At 39.7% G+C, this 23,308-nt stretch overlaps 1 protein-coding gene across 1 annotated transcript; it reads right to left on the bottom strand.

Moving 5' to 3' along the window:
- Nucleotides 1-362: 362 nt before the first annotated feature.
- On the bottom strand, nucleotides 363-21,883 carry Fzd6 (frizzled class receptor 6). The gene is made up of 7 exons (XM_069991187.1): nucleotides 21,740-21,883; nucleotides 20,478-20,815; nucleotides 9,936-10,132; nucleotides 8,233-9,250; nucleotides 5,815-5,963; nucleotides 3,938-4,366; nucleotides 363-1,825 (listed from the first exon to the last, which is right to left on the bottom strand). The coding sequence occupies exons 2-7, from the start codon at nucleotides 20,652-20,654 to the stop codon at nucleotides 1,657-1,659; spliced, it is 2,139 nt and encodes a 712-aa protein (XP_069847288.1). The 5' UTR covers nucleotides 20,655-20,815; nucleotides 21,740-21,883; the 3' UTR covers nucleotides 363-1,656.
- Between the last annotated feature and the right edge of the window lie 1,425 nt (nucleotides 21,884-23,308).

Genomic DNA, 23,308 nt, shown 5'->3' with positions numbered 1-23,308 from the left:
TATTTGGGATATTGTTTTATTTCATGCATATATTTTAGCTTTCTTTTTTGGATGTTTGTCCAAATTATCTAATTGACTGTCAAGAGGAAGGGCAAGATCCTGGGTTTCCTTTGCTTCATCCCAGGTTTCACTGCCTTTGTAAAGGTTAGTAAATATAGCTATATAATTTATTTGGGGGAAAAAGTATAACAATAAATTCTGTGCCATCCTCTTCCACTGTTAAAAAGAGCTTATGATTTATTACTGATAACATCACTCATTAGAAAAATTACACAACTTTCTAGGCCAAGAATATGAAATGCTCTATAATGTCTTATACAAAGACAATTTTATTAATGAAAAGTTCACAAGGTTCTTGTATACAAAGTTATCTGTTTACAAATGTGGAAAAGTTAATATTTAAAACATTTCCATACAGTACATGATATTTTTAAACTTTAACTGAGTGTTAAACAGACAAAAAAAATCTGAAAATTTTGTTCAAGAAGTAATACTTAATGAGAAAGAAAACTAACTTTAAAGTACAAAATACATTTTGCTTATTAGGACTAAATTTTCCCCATTTTGATTGGCACTAATATTGTTAATACATTTTTGAATGTTCAATTACAGAAATAAATTCTGTATAATGTCTGAAAAAGATACTTCACCATAGAAGTATTTATAGAATTCTGAAGTTAAAAAACTACACAAAGTTTACAAAAGGGAAAAGTACAAGAAATTGTGACTGGAAATGCTCATTGTGAGTGTTCAAAAACATTAAAAAGGGTAATCAATTGCACTTGGCTTAATTTATAAAAGATTAACATTTCATCTACTAATCCTCAGGACGTGTGGTATAAAATGTGCAAGGACCAGGGAGCAACCTGGACAATCAACCCTGGCCACTCCTCCAGTAAGCACCGTTATTTGAGCTGCAGGACAGATCTGTGAAATTTCTAAAACCAGACTAAATAAAATTTACCTAGGTTAAGATGGCAAGGTAGAAGTGGTTTCTAACAGTTGAATGCTTATCACAAACCTTTTGGTGCATCAACTATTTGTTTACATTATCAAAGAATACACTTTAGAAATCCAGTGTAAAAGCTACCGAAGTAGTGCTAAAATATCAATAAAAATAAAAATATTTGAATCAATCTTCCAGGATTTCCAATAAATTCAAATCCATTTAAGATTATTTGTAAATGTATATCTGGTATAACACTAAGTTTTAAATAGTTCTACAAAGAAAAATTATGACTTTATATCCAAAAAGTGAAATAATATGTATCTTAAAATAATCTCTAACAAGGGTAGAATCTTCATAAATAGAAAAGAAGACTCCTTAACTCCCTTCTCCCACACAATTTAAAAATATTATTAACCTGAACATTTCTGTTTTCTGGTACACTGTTGTCATTAGCCTTTGTGAAAATAAATTGTATTATTGTTGAAGTCTGTTTTCATTTGCTTGTTTTCCAGCTTAACAGTAGATAATGCAGCGTTAAGTGCAAAAGAACAGAGATTTTTCTTTTTTTCAGTCCTGGGAATTGAACCCAAGACCTTGAGCCTGCTAGGCAGGTGCTCTACCACTGAGCTACATCCCTAGCTGACAGTGATTCTCGTAAGGCAGTGCATTGGTCAGGTCCAGTGTAACATGAATTTGTTTCTAGGTTTTCAAGTATCGGAATGACTGCCAGCACCCTGTTCTTTTCTCACCCCGGAAGCTGAGTGAACAAGCAGTGATGTGGAACCCCTGAGGCTGCTCGGCTCTGAAGAACTGGGAACTTGCACACTGTTGCTCTGCACCAGGCCACTCTCAGTAACGTCATTCTTTGGACTTAGCCTGGACAAAAGAAAAGAAGTTGACAGACATGGACACATGCACTTACATATACACATATACCTACATACCTACATACATGCACACATATATACATACATATCTAAGCACAAATACAATGCCAACCATCCTTACAGCTGCTTCTCATTTGCCATGAGTTTTTTCTTCTGCCAGTATCAACCTTTAGGAGGAACTAATCCATAAAAACTTAGCATATTCTATCACTTCAAAATAAAAATCCTGCCTTCAAATACAAATCTTGCTGACTTCAGAAGTTTTATCAAGTGCTACTCATGTATGAGCAGAGCACGGTGTCTAATGGGGAACACAATTACTAAGGCCAGATTGCTGCCCCAGTTTAACACATATTTTGTTTTCCTACCACACATAAGATACCATGTAAGAAGATGGTAAGACTAAGGTGAGTAAGACCTCAGTTCTGCCTTTAAGGAGCTTTTCAATCTAGTGGAGGATAAAAGCATGTATGTAGTTACAATGTGATCATATGAAAGCTGTCATGGACACAGAGAGAAGGTCAGTTAGTCCCATCTGAGAGCCAGGTAGTTAGCTATCAGAATGTTAACTAATTCAATGCTTACCTGTGTTCTGATCACCTATGGAAATCTGGGAAAATTCATTAAGGATGTCAATATCTTTTCATGTTCAGAAAATAAAACATCTTAGTTATAATCATCCCCATGTAAAACGACAGCTCTGAGACAGTAATGTAATCTAGAATTTCTCCTAGTTTTTTGTAAGGAGGGGCACAGAGTCTTATGTATATAGTCTAGTCCAGGCTGGCCTTAAATTCAGCCCACAATGGATTCAAACTAGATCCTCCCACCTCTCCTTCCAAATGTTGGGATCACAGTGTAATCCCACTCTGATATAATGCAGTATTAACAAAAACAACCTGGAAGATGAGTTGTAAATATTCACCTAAATATATAAGTAACTCTTAACAATTTACCATAAAAAATAAAAATTACTTTCCCATGGGGGGGGAGCGGGGAGGATTGGGTGGGGGGGCAGGGGGAAGATGGGAAGGGATGGGAAGGGGAAACAAAGGAGGAGGCAACAATGCTTGATAAGAAATGTACGCATTATCTTGCGCATGTATTTGTAACCCCTCTGTACAGTATTTTCACAATAAAAAAAATTACTTTCCCACTTAACAATATATTTTAGGCTTGTTCTTTTTTTTTTTTTTTTTTTTTTTTTTTAATTTTTTTTATTGTAGAGATACTATACAGAGGGTTACAGTTACATGAGTGAGGTAATGAGTACACTTCCACTTCCTCTTGAACATTGTTACCCCCTCCATTGTTTTCCCCCTACCATCCCCTCCCTCCCTCCCTTCCCCAAGGTTCTTTTTTTTTTTTTTTTTTTTTTTTTTTTTTTTTTTGATCGTGATTAAGTGATTACTTAATTTCCGGAAATTCACAGTATTGTGGAATAATGATGCTCATTTAAAGTCACAAGTTCATTCTAACTTTCCTGGAGCAAATTGTCTATCACAGTCTGTAATATATAACGGTGCTCATATGTTATATACCATATATGTGATCAGCAGCATGGGGATATTTAGTAGTGGTTCAACCAGATGAGTGGGAGTTCTTTGTTTCTTAAGTCCTGTTAGTTTTGTCATATCACCTAACATTTTGGATTCATCATCCACTTATCAGGGAGACCATGTACTGTTTGTCTCTTCGTTCTTGGCTTACCTCGCTCAACATGATTCCTTCTAGCTCCATCCATTTCCCTGCAAATGCCATTATTTTGTCATTTCTAATGGCTGCATAATATTCCATTGTGTATAGATACCACAATTTTTGGATCCATTCATCTGTGGTGGGGCATCTAGGTTGTTTCCATATCCTAGCTATTGCGAACAGTGCTGCAATAAACATGGAGGTGCACGTGTCCTTGTATATTGGTTTTAGGCTTGTTCTTAAAACTAAGAATTAAACTACTAAATGCCATGTTTATAAGGCATTAAGAGTATCTAGACACATGATAAAATGTTTAGTTTCCAAATGTGCCATATTATAATAAAAATAGATAATGCAGTGGTTAAAGCTGGCAAATACTTTTGAGAACAACATTAAAGCTTACCTTCCTTCACTCTGAGCGCCTTCACACACACTGCTTTTCTCCCTCACGCTGCCTGCCCTGCTTTTCTTGTCCACCTGTTCCCCAGAGAGTTTGGAGCTGGACGCAGCTGGGGAAGCAGGTTCACCATGGTCCTGTTCCCTTAGTTTGGGGGTGCATGCTCTGTCAGTTCTCAGGTCTCTCATGGATGCCTCTGGGGAGGTCTGAATTTCTGTCAGAGTTTCTTGTCCTAAGTAATCATGGTCAGTGATGGCCACTGAAGAAGTGCCGTGATTTGCTGTGGCTCCTGTACTGGTTCCCATGGATTTGGAAATCACCTTCAGCTTATGTGAACTTGGTTTGTAGTGCTTCTTTTTGTGTTTCACTTTAGAATTGTGCTTTAAGAAAAACTCACATGACTCCTGCAGCACTCTTCGACTTTCACTGATGGGACTATAGGAAAATCCAAGGAGAATTTACTTAATACACTTCAAGTATTACAGCAGAAGCCACAAAGGTTATCATGTGTCATTTGCCAAAAATTTTCACTCATTAAAGTTAGAAATCCTAAATGATGGATATCAGTTATAAAATCTGTAATTACAAATCTATGAAATATATGGATTTCAAAAAGTAAAATCTTCTGTATATGCTTTATTGACCTTTGTCAACACAAATACTAAACTGGTTAAGGAATTAAATAGAGTGATAAAGGGGGTAAGATTGATTGGAATTCACATGGGAAAACAGCACAAGAAGCTCCCTTCCTTCACAACTAATGCATACTAACTAAAAGAAAAAACCTCTCAAGGATAATTGTCAAGGAAGCTGAATTAAGACCATCCTTATATCCCATGTAAAAATAAAATTTCCATTTAATAAAAACTACGCAAAGAAATTAGTCAAAAATCAAAGATTGAAGGTAAGGAAATTCAAACCAACATGAAACAATGGACTGATTGTTTTTGTATTATATATAAATAAACCAAATATAAAAGTAAGCCAGAAGAAAAGAGAATAGGGAACATAGTTGAAATAAACAGTCTGCTTTTTAACTTCACAGTTAACAAGTTGCAGTGACATAACTGTGGGTGTGCGGCAGGGGCAGGCATAGGGAAATACTGTAAACAAATAAAGCCCTGTTAAATGCAATTGTTCAGACTTCAAAAACTTACTAGTAAAAAGGTCTGCAAGCTGGGCACCAGTGGCTCACGCCTGTAATCCTAACTACTCAGGGGGCTAAACTCTGAGGATTGCAGTTCAAAGCCAGCCCGGCAGCAAAGTCTGTGAGGCTCTTATCTCCAATAAACCACCAGAAAACCAGAAGTGGTGCTGTGGTTCAAGTGATAAATTGCTTGCCTTGAGCTAAAGAGCTGAGGGACAGTGCCCAGGCCCAGAGTTCAAGGCCCATGGCCAAAAAAAAAAAGGTCTACAGTTCTGAAAAAAAAAAATCTTTTTGATGAGGCTGGGAAGGTGGCTCAGTGGTAGAGCGCTTGCCTTGCATGCCTGAGGCCCTGGGTTCGATTCCCCAGCACCACATAAGCAAAAAGAAAAAAGCCGGAAGTGGCGCTATGGCTCAAGTGGTAGAGCGCTAGCCTTGAGCTGAAGAGCTGAGGGACAGTGCCCAGGCCCAGAGTTCAGGCCCCATGACTGGACTCCAAAAAAAAAAAATCTTTTTGAAACTGGAGCATTCATTAATTGAACCAATAGGGAACAATTTCCCCAAACTATACAATGCATTATATACAATGTCTATAGCTAAAGCAAACCATTTACTAACACATGCATATCTATATTGTGATATGGTATTCCATAATTTTGAGTTCTTACTGTTTTGTAAAAGCTATTTGTATTGGGATCTAATTATTAGAATAATGTCAAATAATGCAATAGGTTCTTACTCTCGTTTGCGATTTCGTTTGAAAAACCCAGCCCATTCTGCACATGTTTTTTTGCTTCCAACCCAGAAGACAGCAGAGATGCCAACAATTAATGTCATCAGGTATTTTATCATAAATAAGGCCAGGTCTGGCCGAGCTTTTGTTTTTGCCTACAAACAAACAAACAAATAAACAATGACATATTCAAAATGTAAAGTCTACACTGTCAACTTGTTAAGCTAGAATAAAAACTATGACTCTTCAATTTTATCACAAAAGGTTTCAATCTTCTAAATTGGGGTATGATTCCCTGGCCCGTTTTCTATCTTGTATGCATAGCATTCTCTTGTAAAATAATTTCCTCTAAATATTTACCTATTTTCCCCTTACTATAATCCACCGCAAAGATCCACCCAAATTCATAACATATTTTACAGTATTTATGCATTCACTTGGATGACTAGAACAAAATAAATATTAGTGAAGTGGAAAAATGTAGAAATTTCATAAAAATTATAATGCTATTGCATCAAGCATAACCTTCAAATATTAGTTTTAAATGTGTAAGTATCATAATATTCCATGTCCTGCATGATAGCTCACTTTTTGCACTTATTAGCATTTCTGAGAGCATTCTAGATCAGTACAAGTAAGGCCTTTCTATCTTTTTAGCTTAAAACCTTTTATGAGTAAACCATAATGTACTCAATTATCTTTATTTAAAGATATTTAGATTACTCCCAACCTACTTCCATTTGCAAATGTTGTAGTGATTATGTAAAATAATTTCTTTTTTTTTTTCTTTTTTTTTTTTTTTTTGTCGGTCGTGGGGCTTGAACTCTGGGCCTGGGCACTGTCCCTCAGCTCTTCAGCTCAAGGCGAGCACTCTACCACTTGAGCTACAGCGCCACTTCTGGTTTTCTGGTGGTTTATTGGAGATAGGAGTCTCACGGTCTCTCCTGCCCGGGCTGGCTTTGAACCGAGATCCTCAGATCTCAGCCTCCTGAGTAGCTAGGATTACAGGCGTGAGCCACCAGCGCCCGGCTATTATGTAAAATAATTTCTAAGTTGATATACTGTAATGATAGTGCTCATGTTCAATAAGTTAACATCATACCTCAGTATGGAAGAAAATGTACAAAATTTATTATTATCATTACTACTGCTGCTATCACTATTCTTTTGCAGTGGTAGAGAGAGACACAACTCAGAGCCTGCCATGTGCTAGTAGGCAAGTGCCCTACCCTGAAGCTACATTCCCAGACCAATTGAAGCAATCTTCCTTCTTTCTTTCCTTTCTTCTCCTCCCTCCCTCCCTCTCCTTTCTTCCTTCCTTCCTTCTCCCTCCCTCCCTTCCTCTCCTTCTTTCCTTCCTTCCTTCCTCCCTCCCTCTCTCCCTCCCTCTTCCTTTCTTCCTTTCCTTCTTCCTCCCTCCCTCTCTCCCTCCCTCTTCCTTCCTTTCCTTCCTTCCTCCCTCCCTCTCTCCCTCCCTCTTCCTTCCTTCCTTTCCTTCCTTCCTCCCTCTCTTTCTTCCTTCCTTCCTTCCTTTTTTCTTTCTTTCTTTCTTTCTTTCCTTCTTCTTTCTTTCTTTCTTTCCTTCTTCTTACTGAGTTACCCTGCCTGGCCTCAAACTTAGAATCCTCCTGCCTCAGCCTTTCTTCCTGCCTCAACCTTCCAAGCAACTGGGATTATAGGTACACTGAACACTGCAGCCAACATTTAATTTTAGTTTTCTATTGAAAAACTCCACTAAAATGCTTTTAGAAATTACATAGTTTCAGAAATTTACTTTTACAAATCTTAAAAATACCACCTATATATTAATCTTAAGTATCAAACTTTTTTTCAACTGCTTTTTTTTCAACTGCTTTTTTAAGTTAAGAAATGAGAGAATGGGTTAGGCAAAGATGAAATTCTATTTTCATAAGCATGTACTGTTAAAATTATATAATATGATGAAATTAAATATACCTCAATATAAGGTTTTTCTACTAACTGAAGAAGTAAAAGCAATCAATCCTTAACTCAGTAGAAATTACTTTCCTTTTCTTCCTCTGATGAGCCTGTTCTCCTGGCTCTGTTCTTCCTTGCCTTTGGAATTAAATGTGTGTCACTGATAGGACCTGAAGTCAGTGCTCTCCCTTGGCTTTATTGCCCAAGAGTCTCTCAGTTTGTCTGTCTGGGATAATTTTGAACCAAGATCCTTAGATATCAGCCTCCTGAGTAGCTAGGATTACAGGCATGAACCACTAGCACTCAACTTTAATTTTGAAGAGAATGAGGCACTTTACTACTATGACTGAAACTTCAGCTGAAGGAGAAAACTTTTGGGACACTTCTGATATCTAATTTTCTGTCCATGATGAATACAAGTATATGCCTAGGAACACTTTCTATGTTAAAAGTGCATAGTGACAAAATCCAAATGATAGCTCTTACCTGATAAGGACATGGGATATGGTACTGGCGACAATGATCAGAGACCCAGGTTATTTCCCAGGTAAATCTGTTCACTAGCTCATAGATGTAACATCCAAGGAGTGTCACTAAGGGCACAAGGTATAGGCCACTGAAGACTCCAATTCGAATCATAAACTTCTTCAGTTTCTCTTGGTTCCGGCCATCATGCTGTATAACTTGGCGCACATGATTTAAGGAAATAATGCCAGCTAAAAGGAGAGACAGCCCCACAAACACACAGAGGCACAATGGCAAAAGCACAAAGTAGCGAGAAGCATCCAGGTCATAAAGGCCAATGAAGCACACTCCACTAATGTTGTCTCCTTCCACTTTGTTCATCGCAAGAAGCATAACAGTAAGAAAACCTGGTATTCCCCAGGCAACAGCATGAAACCACACTGCTTTTTGTTCAATGGCTTCACAACTCCATTTCCTTCCTGCAGCTAAGAACCAAGTGATGGTCAGAATCACCCACCACACAGTGCCAGCCATTGTGAAAAAATACAAAAACATAAATAATACACTGCAAGCCTTATTTTGAGATCCTAGGACAACTGTGTCACCAAGGTCCAGCTTTTCATCTGCCCTATTACAGGCAGTGCTGTTGCCCAGCAAAAATCCAATGAAGTACATAAGAGATACAATGCTGTAACAGACAGAGTAATATATAATTGGTCTTTCTGGGTATCTGAATCTTCTAACATCAATTAAGAAAGTAAGAAATGTAAAAAGAGTTGCACAAAGACAAAATATTGAAACTATTCCAATAAAACTTTTTGCAAAGTCTAGCTCATCACTTTGAAAATACATGTTGGGGCATGGAGGTGCACATTGTTCAATTCCCAGAAACTTATAGCCTTGTCCTCCAGAAGTCTTAAGATGCCTTGGACACCAAAATCCAATATCTCTTTGTACTTGTTCTGTTTTCTTCTGAGGACCAAGCACTTCTGTGTGTGGGTCAGAAGTTACAGGAACAGTGTCATCACAATATTGCAATCTGTAAAGAGAACCAAAGAGTTAAATATACCAAGTCAACGTTTTTTATTTGCTACTTAACCCTATGCTTTCTAACTATAAAGTATTTCCTTATGAATTCATAATTGACGGGAAGACAAACAGTTCTACATAGCTTACAGGTTAGGATTCAGTAGAATGTTTTTAAACTGATCTAAAACTTGTGATGATCCATGATGCCTTATCATTCTAATAGATATTTAAATATCCAAGGCAAGTAAATATGAAAATATACTACTGGGAAAACAAGCAGTCAAATAACAATTACTAAAATAACATGTTTTTAGAACTAGTTAAAACTTAAAATTTAGATGAATGGTTGTCTGAAAAAAAAGAGTACAGGCTTGCCTATGTACAGCATATGAATTGTGTTTGAGAAATTTACTTTTTTTCATTTTGCAGTGTTGAGAACTAAACCTAAAGTTTAGCATTGCACTTTACTGACATAATTCTTTAATTATTATTTATTCCTTCTATCTCATGGGAGTGTAAGAGCTAGGTCTGTTTGTTGTTAATCATTGTGTCTGAAACACTCAATGCCATTACATTTGGCATATACTAACTGTGCAAAATACATTTGATGAATAAATAATAAAAGCCTGTTACTAAAATTCTGGAGAAATTAATTTGTATCAAAATATCAGTTTTCAGTGAAAAACATAACTTACTTGTCACATTCAAGTTCCTCAGGCCATCTGATCCCAAATGTGTCAATTAAGTTTTTGCAATCAGAATATACTTTTTCACAAAATTTTCGACAAGGTGGAACCACATGAATTTGCTCTGTGCAAGTTGGTACAAAAGCTTCACAAAGGAATGTCTCAACATTTGGTGAACAATCCAGATTTGCAAGAGGAAGAAAATGCTGTTACACAAAAATAGAATGATAGTTAGACTACAGTTTAATCACAAATGAAGCAGGTGCCAGTGGCTCATCTAGTTATTTAGGAGGCTAAGATCTGAGAATCACCTTTTGAAGCTAGCCAAGGCAGGAAAGTCTGTAAGACTATCTCCAATTAACTACTCAGAAAAAGCCAGAAGTGATGCAGTCGCTCAAGTGGTAGAGCACTAGCCTTGACCAAAAGAAGCTCAGGGACAGAGCCCAGGCCTACAGTTTAAGCCCTAGGACTGGCAAAAAGAAAAAAGAAAAAAAAAAAGAAACTAATTTCCTATTTACTTTTTCATGGATACCCCCAAAACAGTCTTTAAATCTCTCTCTCTCTCTCTTTTTTTTTTTTTTTTGGTCAGACATAGGGCTTGAACTCAGAGCCTGGGCACTGTCTCTGAGCTCTTTTGCTCAAAGCTTTGCACTCTACCACTTTAAGACACAGCGCCATTTGTAGTTTTTGGGTTGTTAATTGGAGATACAGTCTCATTAACTTTCCTGTCTGGGCTGGCTTTGAGCTGCAATCCTCATATCTCAGCCTCCAGAGTAGCTAGGATTAGAGGTGTGAGCCACCAGAGCCCAGCTTTAAGTCTCCTTTTGAGTACAGTTAAAACTTAACTGTTGAGTTCAAGAATGAACTTTCTTACAGGCAAATATGTTTAATTCTTCTAGAATGCCAACACTGGTTAATCTAATAATGTTGATGTTCCTGTACAATGCAGAGGATAAATCAATTGTTAAAGACTCAAATGCCTTTGGACACCATGCAGGTAAATGCAAACGGAGTACCTGGGGAGCAACTGTCACTCAACTCTAGCAGCCTGTCATTTGGAAATGTGAGAACAGAACTAACTGTCAGATATATCCATTTTTCGCAAGAAAACAGTTCTTGAATTTTGTGTGAAATCTCTAAAATCTTGGATTTTTCTAGGAGGTGGGGTTGTACTAGGGTTTGGACCCAGGGCCTTTGAACTGCTGAAATATTCTACCACTTGAACCCTGCTCTCAGATATTTTTGCTTTATTTTTCAGGTGGGGGTTTCATACGTTGTTTGAGCTGACCTCAGACCTCAATCCTCCTACCTATGCCTCCCAACTACTTGTGATTACACATATGAACTACTATACTCAGCTTGTTCTATGAGGTAGGAACCACTTCATCTCTCTGCCCCTCCCCATTCCAGCTGGCTTTGAACAGTAAACCTCCTAGCTCTTCCTTCCAAATAGAGGGGTTACAGGTATGAGTCATTGTGCCCAGTCAGATTTTGGTACTTTATATACTTAAACACCACGTAGAACAAACACAACAACAAAACATCATCGGGACAGAGTTAGTGGAGCTGCCACTTTTGTTGTAGGCTAATACACAAGAGCATTTCAGACTTGGGAGGGATCTGAAAGAACCTTAAAGTCAATTGTTCTCAAAGTATCTGTGTGAACGTGTGTTCATATCTTGCTTGCCAAGAAGCATTTCTTTAAATGAGAAGTTACAAAGAAGCCTGATATATCCAATACATAAAGGCCCAGCTGTCTGGCTGAGAAGGAAACCCTCCCTGCTAAGATGTCTCAGTTTTCCCCTTTGCCAGTGACCTCAAAGCACCTCCAGCCATCACAGATTGAAAATCACTGCCCTAGTCCAAATCTCAGATCACAGTGAGAAAACTAAAGCCAATTTCTTATGGAAATTATTATTGAAATTCCACAATCTACTCTGGCTAGAATTGAGTTCTTATTCCTGATCTCAGACTTTAGCAAAACAATGGCTACTGGTAACAAATCTATGCTCTCATTTATTCAGCACTTAGAAGCTAGGCACTGACCTTTTCCACATAGTACCTACGCATTGAAAGCTTTTATCTCTACCCCACAGATGAAGGGAGGGCCCCAGGAGTCAAGAAAAAAGCACTAAGTAGCAGGAGTTGTCTAAATCCCCTCCACATGGCTCTAGAGTACATATGAAATCCCCAGCCTTTATACTGTATAGTGTGTAACCTATTCTCCCTGAGAACTACCCTTGCCCAGATACAAGGACAAAATGCCAGCAAAAATGAAGGGGTGAAAATGTATCAAAAGAGAAGGTAAGAATTCTACCTGAAGGAGCTGCCCAATTCAAAAAAAATTCACAAGTCACTTTATCAAAGATTCAAGCTGTGCTTATCATTCTACATCATGCTATACTTCCCAAAGCAGAGATATTTGGGGACTCATTTAGAAGCAAAAAAATATGGGCCAGACTACTATTGAATTCAATATGCCAATTTAGTATACTAGTCAGTTAATCAACACAAACAGGATGAAAATATTTCCTCAATCTCTTAAAGTAAAATTCTTGATAGGAATCAATGTTCTTCCAAAAAATGTCTAGGCACCATTTTTAGAAGCCAAATCTCAAGATGTAAAGACTACTAACATAACTGGTTATAATCATTCTTCTTTTTTTTTTGGCTCCAGTTGTGGGGCCTGAACTCTGGGCCTGGGCTCTGTCCCTCAGCTCTTCAGCTCAAGGCTAGCGCTCTACCACTTGAGCCACAGTGCCACTTCCGGCTTTTTTCTTTTTGCTTATGTGGTGCTGAGGAATCGAACCCAGGGCCTCAGGCATGCAAGGCAAGCGCTCTACTACTGAGCCACCTTCCCAGCCCCTATAATCATTCTTCTGTCTAGTTTTATATTCTGAAGTCTGTCATAATATTACACTAGGATTGAGCACATTAAGTGCTGTCTAAACTTATGAACTAAGAAAACATTCAAACTCCTTGGTCTCTTTAGTCTATCCTCCTCCCCCACTTCCTGATACGAGAGGTGCTGTATGTTTTTTTTTTTTTTAATGTTTTAGCCATACCAGGCACCAGTGACTCACACCTATAATCCTAGCTTACCAGGATGCTGAGATCTGAGGATCATGGTTTGAAGCCAGTCCAGGCAGGAAAGTCTCCAATTAACCACCAAAAAGCCAGTACAGCTGCGGCTCAAGTGGTACATACAGTACTTTCCTTAAGCAAAAGAGCTCAGGGTCAGACCCTGAGTTCAAGCCCCAGGACTGACACACACACAAAGTGTTTGTTTTTAAAAACAACATTTATATATACATACATATACACATACACACACACACACACACACACACACACACACACACACACACACACACACAAACACACACGTGCCTAAGCAGAGATATCTTGGCAGTGCCTTGTCTTTCTTAGTACTGAAGACACAGGATATGTAAACACCTCTCCCATTTATGAAGCATGAATCAGAATCCCAATGGAACATGAAACCAAGGCAAGAAACTGTATTTGATCCTCAAATCAGGATTTATGCTTTCTACTGCTGCCATTTACTCAGTAACTTGCATGAAATGATAAATGTTTTACTTCCTGATTTACTATAACATGAAGAAGGAAGCTCTGTTCTAGTGATAGTGATAGAAATCAAGGAAATCAAGAAAATCAAGGAAAATCAAGAAATTTGAAAAGTGAATAAAAATTGTGGTCGACTTGAGCAACAGACTCAATAAAATGTAAAAGATCCTAGAATGTTCTCTATTATACTTCACAGAACAAATACTATCAAAGTATTTCTAAAATCCAGAGTAACTTCTTTAAGAAGTCAATGGACTGCTGTTGCTTACTTTCATGAATATACTCTATCTTGGGCAAGTCATCTTGGAAAGTAGGATGGGTGACAATGTTGTCAGACACCTGACACCTTGTACTCACATACTGTTTTGCAGAATGGGAACTTTTTTTTTTTTTTTTTGGTTCCGGTCATCGGGCCTGAACTCTGGGCCTGGGCGCTGTCCCTCAGCTCTTGAGCTCAAGGCTAGCACTCTACCACTTGAGCCACAGCACCACTTCTCCGGCTTTTTTCTTATTGCTTATGTGGTGCTGGGGAATCGACCCAGGGCCTCAGGCATGCAAGGCAAGCACTCTACCACTGAGCCACCTTCCCAGCCCCAGAATGGGAACTTCTTTGTACAACTACTTAACCATATAATAATAAAAAATGTAAAGAAAAAAAGGAAAGTAGGGCCTAAGAAGAATAAAAAAACAGAATTTGCATCATTTCCATAATGAAGACCTGCAATTTAATAGAAACATTTCTTGACACAGAGCATCAGAAATTTTAAATTATTTCTACAAAAGAGCTTTCCTTAGAAATTAGAGAAATGTAATTATTAATTGGTTGGTATTACAAATCAATTTTAACTTAAAACTTCAAATATTTGTAAAAAGATTGGAAAGAGTTACAATTCTAAGGAAACTACATATCATTACATGTTCATCAAAGGTTAATGAACATATGACAAATATACATGATAGAAGTAGTAAGGTTTTGTGGCACATTTTCAATGAGAGGAAACAATCACCAACACAATACATTTATCTTCCTGTGGTCTGATGAACCTTGGGAACATGCCCTCTCCCAAGGGCATGACAATTAATATACTACTCCAAGGAATTCCAAGGAACAGGAGAGAAAGTCTACCAGCACAGTGTCTCCAGAAGAAGCAATCAGGGTACTTTCCCTGCAAGTGCAACTCAACATCACCAAGGAAGGTAATCGTGTGGTTCTATACAACAGTAGCCATTATATACACTGCTGATTAGAATGCTTTTTGGTATTTATTTTGCTGCATCTGACTAATATTTTACTTTAAGAATAGCTATAGCCAGGCTATGTGATATTCTGTGAAAAACAAAGAATCGCATGAAGCATGTCCTCTCCCAACACACCATGAACAGGATAGAGAAGGAGCAGGAAGGGAGGTTAACTGATAGTGAGACAGGCTCCACTACATTCTTCTAATCAGAAAAATGAAAACTTTTAAATATCACTGCACAATAGTCATAATTTTTTAAGAAGATCCAGTTTCCCTCCATTCCTTTATTTTTAATTAAACAGGGACATTTCAATAGTTCATATCAGGGGAAAGGAAAGGTTTTATGGCTCACTTCCTTTAGACTGTTTAAAAGTGGAATGCCACATACTGTTCCAAACACAATACAGGACTTTGCTTTTGCCTGGACCTCAGTGAAGGCAATTCAAAATGAAAAATACAATATTCCTGTTTTCATTTTCCCTAGATCAGTCTTCTGGATGAAATCAGTCTCTCAAGGGATGTCAACCTCACAACCAGAGAAACAATGCTCTAGATAGGAAACAAAAGGAACACAATGGAAAACCAGCAGCCAATTGTTTTTCCAATTAGGAGTTACACTGTGCAATATCCTTTTCATGACAAAGGCAAGTAACTATTTAAAGTCAGAAATTAACTCTTTGTAATACGAATGACTTTAGATTTAGATAATAAAATAAGGAAAAACATTTCTCATAATTTTTGAAGTATAACTGAAGAACTATCTCAAGTCAGATTCTTTTGTCCTGGGATAAATTTAATTTTAAAAAATTCAGTGGGCTCCAGTGGCTCATGCCTGTAGGCCTAGCTACTCAGGATTGAGGTTTGAAGCCAGCCTGGAAGGAAACTATAAGTCTGAACTCCAATTAACCAACAACATGTTGGAAGTAGAGCTGTGGCTCATGTGGTAGACCTCTAATCTTGAGCAAAAAAAAGCTTAGCAATAGCACCCAGGCCCCAAGTTTGAACCCCAGGTCCAGCATGCACACACATGTGTGTGCATGTGTGCACATACATACACACAAATTCATGTGAGGTCTGGAAACATAGTGCAGGAGGAAAGCACTTGTGCAAGGCTCTGGGTTTATTACCACTACCACAAGAAAAGAAAAGAAAATATGTGGAAGGTAAGTAACATATTATTCATTCACAATCATGTTTATTATATATTAACACCTTTTTTTTCTTTGCTTGTACTAGGTTTGAACTCAGGACCTGAACACTGTTCCTTCAATTTTGCACTCAAGGCTGGCACTCCACTTCTTGAGCCACACATCTACTTCCAGCTTCTTGGTGTTTGATTGAAGAATCTCAGGGACTTTCATGCCCAGGCTAACTTCAAATGGCAATCATTAAATCTCAGCCTCCTGAGTAGCTAGGATTATAGGTATGAGCCCAGCACTTTAAACACTTTTAAGTATATTAAACTAGAGTTTAGCAAATGGATCAAATATGATCCACTGACCATTTTTTTAGATGCTGCCAAGTTCTACTGAAACATCTCTACTCATTTGTTCATGTATTATCTGCAGCAGCTTTTCTGCTACAACTGCATAAGTGAATAGCTGTGAGACTGCGTAGTCTGTAAAACCAAAATTGACACTTTACAGAAACTGTTTCCACTCCTTGCTCTTAACCTGTGGGCCTCCAACATTAACATTCTTAACAAACACTGGACAGCTTGTTAACACAGTTACTAAGGCTCTATCTTCAGAGATCATGATTCAGTACGTAGGTGGGGTCCAGTCTTCCATTACTAACAAGCCCATAAGCTTGTTATGACCAAGCTGATCTATGTACTAAACTGTGAGAACACTGCTCTAAACCATTTCATATAATCATAGATCAACAACAACCATAAATGCCTAAACTCTATAAAACAGGCTATCACAAAATGAAAAGTGAAGCACAAAAGAGGAATGAGCTTCCTAACTGATGGGATTCTTGGTGGCGACAAACATAAAACTGAGACAGATGTGGTGATGGTTAATACAACATTCAGGAGGCTGAAGTAAAAGGGCAGTTTTTAGACCAGCTAGGGCTATATAGCAAGCTATAGGCCAGTCTTTTAAAAATAGTAGAAGAGTAAGAAGAAGAGGGAGGATGAGGAGGAAAAGGAGGAAGAAAGAGGGAGAGGGAGGAGAAGGGAAGAGAAAATACAACCAGTTGCCATAATCATCAGCCCCTGCTCTAATATTAATTCACTGAAAATTCAACAGTGACCAGGAAACAAAGTTAGTTGGATCAGATGTGTAAAATCTAATCTATTAAGTAGAGTGTAGAAAATGGCTTCAGTAGTTATGGTTGGGAGAAAAGAGTAAGAAAATCTCATTCAAGGCAGAGCTGTTGCTTTAACTGAGACCTGAAGAAACTGAAGAGGTGAAGAAGAGAAAAGAGCAGGTAGAGAGCTCACCAAAAGATACAAAAATACAAAAAGGGACAGGAGAATAGATTCAGGTCTTGCTAGTATGTGCAATGTGGAGAGGAAAGATGGAAGCTGGACAGGAAGGAAGGGTCTCACATGACAAGCCGTGGGCACCACTCTGGATTCAGGTTTTTATTTCTCTGATTTTAAAGACTTATGGTAGAGAATTTTTTTTTTGGGGGGGGCCTCCAGTCGTGGGGCCTGAACTGTGGGCCTGGGCATTGTCCCTGAGCTCTTCAGCTCAAGGCTAGCACTCTTATGGTAGAGAATTTTAACCTCAAGGTGGACTGCAAAGATTTATATCTTAATAAAATCATCTTGGCACTAATAAAGCAGAGGATAAGGATGTTATTTGTCAGAACAAGAATTCTGTAATCAAGACACTGATGAGATGAAAAATGAAGAGCTGAAACTGAATAGAAGTTTAAAAAGTCACCTAGTTTAATTTTTCTCTGAAACTTTTTTATCCATGAAGTCTGCAAAGAAGTAAAAGACTAAATTTAAATGTACTATTTAATAAGGTCAAGGGAATTAAAGATGAAATTATGCATCATATAGATTGTTCCATGGAGATTGTTCCAGATCCTAGTGCTCAAACCCTGGACAAATAATCACTTCTCTGGGCTTCAGCAGCCTCATCTGTATAATAAAGGAGTCTTGAGTTCAGTCATAAATAATAGTATCTTTTGATATAAAATTGGCTCATTTTATAATCCTGCTCATTTTATTTATTCAATATTTTTAGAAGGAATTAATGGCATACAAAGAGGTCAGGAAGCTCTGTATAACCTTTAAGTTCATGTACAGCTCTTAAATGACAGGATTTGGACAATTCAATATGGAAGTTAAAGAAAATGCTGCTGGCCAAGGACAAATAGGAATGCAACAGGAAAAGACAACACTACAGACTAAGAAATTATATATGGATGAAAAGTCTGACCCAGGTTGATATTATTTTGCCCTTTCTTTTCCCTTTTCCCTTTTTTGTATTCTTAAGTTAATTCTGGAATTAATACTGCTTGGTGGCTTTCTTCTTGTATATCCTTTTATAACCGACTTAAGTGAGATTTGTAACAAAAATACTGCCAGTATGATGATGGATCCTGCCTGTAATCCCAGTACTCAAAATGCAGAGATGACAGGATCATGGTTCAAGCACAGTAGCAAGACCTCAAATCAACATATACCTTGGTTATGGGGGTGCACAGATAGATAGATCAAAGTCAGACTGGCTGGCTCTGGGCAAAGACCTATCATCTGTAAAAAAGGCCTAGGGTATAGCTCAAGTGGTAGAACACGTGGAAAGCTTGAGGCCCTAAAAACTTCTTTAGTAAATGCTAAAATAAAGTTTAATAATAAGGAAAATGGCATAGGACCTCGATAAGCTAACACACAAAATTACCTGGGAAAGAATTGGTAGGTAAAGAAAAAATACCTTTTTTAAGCCAGAAAAGAAGTGGTTGGTTTTAAAATAAATGTGTGGAATAAAACCTTAATTGTTTGTGGGCACTGGTGGCTCACGCCTGTAATCCTAGCTACTCAGGAGGCTGAGATCTGAAGATGGTGGTTCAAAGCCAGTCCAGGCTGGAAAGTCCGTGAGACTCTTATCTCCAGTAAACCACCAGAAAACTAGAAGTGGCACTGGGGCTCAAGTGGTAGAGCGTTCACCTTGAGCTGAAGAGCTGAGGGACAGCGCCTAGGCCCATAGTTCAAGTCCCACGACCAACCAAAAAAAAGCAACAACTTAATTGTTACTGTCTTACAATTATAGGTCTTTAAAAATAGCATGGATGTGTCTCTCCACTATCGTTATACTGCATCCTTCAATAAGTAACTTGATCTAAACGATAGGAACTTACTCACTACTGGCATTCAGACTTAATCTATATGCAGTTCTGCATAGAAGGGAAATAAAATGCTTTAAGAACATTACTGAAAAATGAGCTATAAAACATTCATTGCTATCAGGGAAAATGTGAGTGGACAATGTCTTTTTTTTTTTCTTTATGGTATCCCCACTACATAACCTAATTTAAAACTGATTAGGGCATCAAATGATTAACCAATGGAAGTCTTACTGAATCATTTGTTCAATATTCAAAAAGTTATCTTGAACCATAAGGATGTACCTAAGCAGAGTTCTTGCTTAGCATGAATGAGCCCTTGGATCAATCTCCAGTATACAAAGAAAGAAAAGGAAAGACATTCCACTGGATTGAAGAACTAGTAAATAATTTCAGTAATATAATCGTATGTCTATTTTGTATTTAAAAGCTTTCCTATTCTAGACATGAATCTACAATGAGGTAGTCAGATAACCATTCAACTAAACAACAGTAGAAAATAATCAAAGCTGCGAAATCAGAAGTCATTTTTAAACAAGCATCTATATTAGATTGGGGAAGGGGGAGGTCTTAGAAACCACTTTTACGACTTCAAACAGTTTTTCTGCAGAAAGACTACAAATATAATACATTAGTCTTTTTTCCTCCAGGAAACTTATCAAGCCAACTGATCAGTTACAGGAGGGCAGGTTCCTGTCTGTACAGGCAGCTGTTTCTTCCCACACCTCCCTACAAATTTGCATATCTCCAAACCAGAGACTATAATAGGGAACTGAGGTATACCTGAGGCAATCTTTACTGTCACTCTGCTCCTCACCTAACTTGTGCTTTCATTTAATAAGTATCTTAAAAAGAATACTTAAGTGCTATGTTGTTGTTTTTTAAGTCACTTTTAATAAAATACTACCCTCAGCCCATATTCCAATGGTTTCTTCGTTTTGGAAAAACTGAGCCATGCAAACATTACAACCACTTAGGAAAACATGTTGTGAGGGAAAGAAATGTATTCTTCACCTGACATATAACTGTAACCCCTCTGTATATTACCTTTATAATAACAACAAAAGTTGTTGTTTTTTCACTTTTAGTCCAAGCAGTATAGATTATATGTTCAGTGAATTTAAAAACAAGTTCAGGATTTACATTTTTTTATAGTCTATCATACATAATAAAATGCATAAGATATTCAGAAATCACTCATAACTATATTTCATTATAAAACAAACCCTATCTTAAGCAAATTTACTAAAAGGAGACCAAAATGTATACAAAATATGTCAGTAATTTAAATTTTCAAAAGAAATTTTCAAACTGACTTGTACAAAACTTGAAGAAATACTTTATGTTTAAAGATAAAAGAGATTCTTATAGTTTTAGAACAAACCGTTTTTCAATAAAGTCATGAAGAACTACTTGCCTCCATTTCTACAGCAGCAATACCCTGGTCGTAATGACCCATCAGATTGGGGAAGAATGTCATGTTGTAGGTCATTTTCATGCATCTGGGAACAGTGATTGGTTCACAAGTGAAAAGACTGTGCCCCCTGATGAGGGGTAGGGAAACACACGTCAACAAAAACGTGAGCATTTCCATTTTCTTCAAATTTCTGGTTTCACTACATGGCTTGGATTAACCACTCCTTTCATGATCAGAAGATTCCCATCCAAAGGCAAAAGTGTTCAAATTCTTCATTTCATTATTTTTATCATTTTGAAGGAGGCTGCTTTCCTGAAAGTAAGTTCCGGGGTCAATTGCTGTAAAAACAATCCAGAGAGTGTTATCAGCAACAGTTGTCCCAAAAATCAAATACAAATCAAATTTCACTGTAGGTAAAAGAAAAAAAATGATGGAAAATTCCAAACTAGGAAGACACTTTCCCCCGGTTTGGCTTTGGACATTATCATTTGGCTGAGGAAATCTCTTCTCTGGGGAACTGCTGATTGAAGGTTTGTGCAGCATGAAAGATAGGGTAAGAGAGGAGGGCCGAGGATGAGTCCAATGGGAGAAAAGAAAAAGATCTTAAAATCGAAGGGTCCCTTCGACAATGATGGCCACACACACACACACACACAGCTGTGTGGCTTCTTGGTGGGTGTGGGGCAGGCTTCTGGACATTCACTTGTGAGTTTTCCAGAGCCCAGGTGGAGGGAGACCTGTAGGATTCTCGCTGGGGAGGAACGAGCTCGTTTTCCGGGGCTGGGGTGGCCGGGTGGGGCACTCCGCGAGCCTCCCGGGTCCGGGAAGGGTGACTGGGGACCCGGGGAGGACGGCTGGGGGCCTGAAGCAAGGCTCTCTTTCCTTCCTTCCTCCGACGCGCTCTCCCCGCGCCGCCCCTCGGTGGCGGTTCCCGAGGGCGGAGGCGACCCCCGGGCGCCCGCCCCCCCCCCCCGGCGCCCCGTCCGCCGCGCGCCACGACCGGGCACCTGTCCCCCGCCCGCAGCCCGGCCCGCGTCCCGGCCGCGCGGGGCCCGGCGGGGGCTCCGCCTGGCAGGATCCGGCTCCCACTTCCCGGGAAACTTGGGGCCGCTGGGGTCGGGCCCGTCGCCACCGCCCGGCCGGCCGCGGCTGCCGGCCCCCGTGGGGCCCGGACGCCGCCCGGAGCCGCCGCCCCCGCCGCAGCTCGCCCCGCTCCCCGCCGCACCCCCGGGGTCCGCCCGGCCCGGGGTGGAGGGGCTCACCTCGGGCGGGGCTCGAAGGTCACGCTCTCCCTCCCCGTCACGGACCCCCGCCACCGCAGACAGCCCCCCAGGGGAGCGTCCGGGACTCCGGGAGCCGCCGCGGGGGCCGCACGCGGAGGGGGAGCCGAGCGTTCCCGCGAGACTGCGCCGCCAGGCCGGGCGGGCAGGTCGGGGCTCGCGGCGCGGGCGGGGGGGGGGGCGCTGGCCCTCAGCCCGGCCCCGCCCGCCCGCGCCACGCCCGCCCGCCCGCGCCACCCTGCGCCCGGCCGCGGCCCCTCCACCTGGACGCGCGTTCCCGGCCCAGCATGGGCCCCGCGACCTCGGAAACTTTCTGCCTAGCTTCCCTTAAACCAGAAAGAACACTCACTAACTCGGAAGTCAGGTGGCCCCCTGAGCGCGGGCCGCCCGGCCTCGCCCCGATCTGAGCCTCACTAGGCATCACTTCAACAAATTGCTGACCTCCGGGACGTGGTTTTCCTCTGCAGACAGGTCCTAGTCACAAGGAGGACACATAGGTTTTGAGAACAGGGCCAAGTCCCTTCGTTCTTAGGCTCTGTAGGGAGCACCTTGCTCTAAGGGAGAGGAGATGAGATTGTACGTGAAGCAAATTAATTTGTTCAAACACTTGACAAATGCAAAGTGACGTGTGTGTGTGTGTGTGTGTGTGTGTGTGTGTGTGTGTGTGTGTGTGTGTGTGTTGTGTGTGTGTGTGTGTGCGTGCTGGTCCTGGGGCTTGACCTAAAGGCATGGGCGTTGCCCCTGAGCTTTTTTGCTCAAGGCTGGCACTCTATCACTTGAACCACAGCTCCACTTTTGGCTTTCTGCTGGTTAATTGGAGATAATTGGAGTTCCTTTCCTGGACTGACTTTGAACTCGGATCCTCACCTCCGGAAGAGGTAGAATGATAGGGACTGAGTGGAGGCTATTGGCAGAAAACTATGCTGCTACAAAAAAGAAGGAAAGAGAAAGAAAGAAAAAAGAAAGAAAGAAAGAGAAAGGAAGGAAAGAAAAAAGGTCCTATTTCAGTACCTGAGATGAAAGACACCATGCAATAACCAGAAGTCAAGAGTTTTGAGATTTGTCAAACCTCAACATTCGAAAAGATTGAATTTGGAGAGAGGAATTCCTCCTCAGCCTTGTGAGGAAAAGGTAGTAATGAAGAAATCTTAAAGTCATTAAGGGCTGGACAGTTTATGTATTGTAGAACAGAGTGTTTTTATGTAGGAAGAAAAGGTTTCTGTGGAGGAAGTTTCTGCGTGGGAAAAATGTTTCCCACTAAATTTGTAAGCTTCCATACAGGAAGACTAGGTCTCAGCCAGGTATGACAGTGCTTGCCTGTAGGCTGTAGTCCTAGGTTATTTTTTTTTCTTTGGGGGGTTGGGGGGAGGAGGATCATGAGTCCGAGGCCAGCCTGGGGTACTTAGTGAGACCCTGTATCAAGAAATATTTCTTCTCACAAACTAAGTAAACCCTTCTCTGATCAGGCTAGGATACCTGTACCAAACAGTGCCATTTTAAAGTGATATATTTGAAACTCATGAACACATTTAAATCCTAGGTACTCAGGAG

This window comes from Dipodomys merriami, unplaced genomic scaffold, assembly GCF_024711535.1.
Source record: "Dipodomys merriami isolate MVZ:Mamm:240054 unplaced genomic scaffold, mDipMer1.0.p SCAF_4, whole genome shotgun sequence".
NCBI lineage: Eukaryota > Metazoa > Chordata > Mammalia > Rodentia > Heteromyidae > Dipodomys > Dipodomys merriami.
This window is presented reverse-complemented; position numbering and strand designations above follow the sequence as displayed.

What these genes read in the sequence shown, in the direction of transcription:
- Fzd6 (XM_069991187.1), bottom strand. Translation starts at nt 20,654, where the DNA reads ATGGAAATGCTCACGTTTTTGTTGACGTGTGTTTCCCTACCCCTCATC. An exon ending in TTGCTGCTGTAGAAATGGAG is followed by an intron (nt 10,133 to 20,477) that starts GCAAGTAGTTCT and finishes TTTGTGTAACAG; the next exon opens with CATTTTCTTCCTCTTGCAAA. An exon ending in GAGGAACTTGAATGTGACAA is followed by an intron (nt 9,251 to 9,935) that starts GTAAGTTATGTT and finishes TTCTCTTTACAG; the next exon opens with ATTGCAATATTGTGATGACA.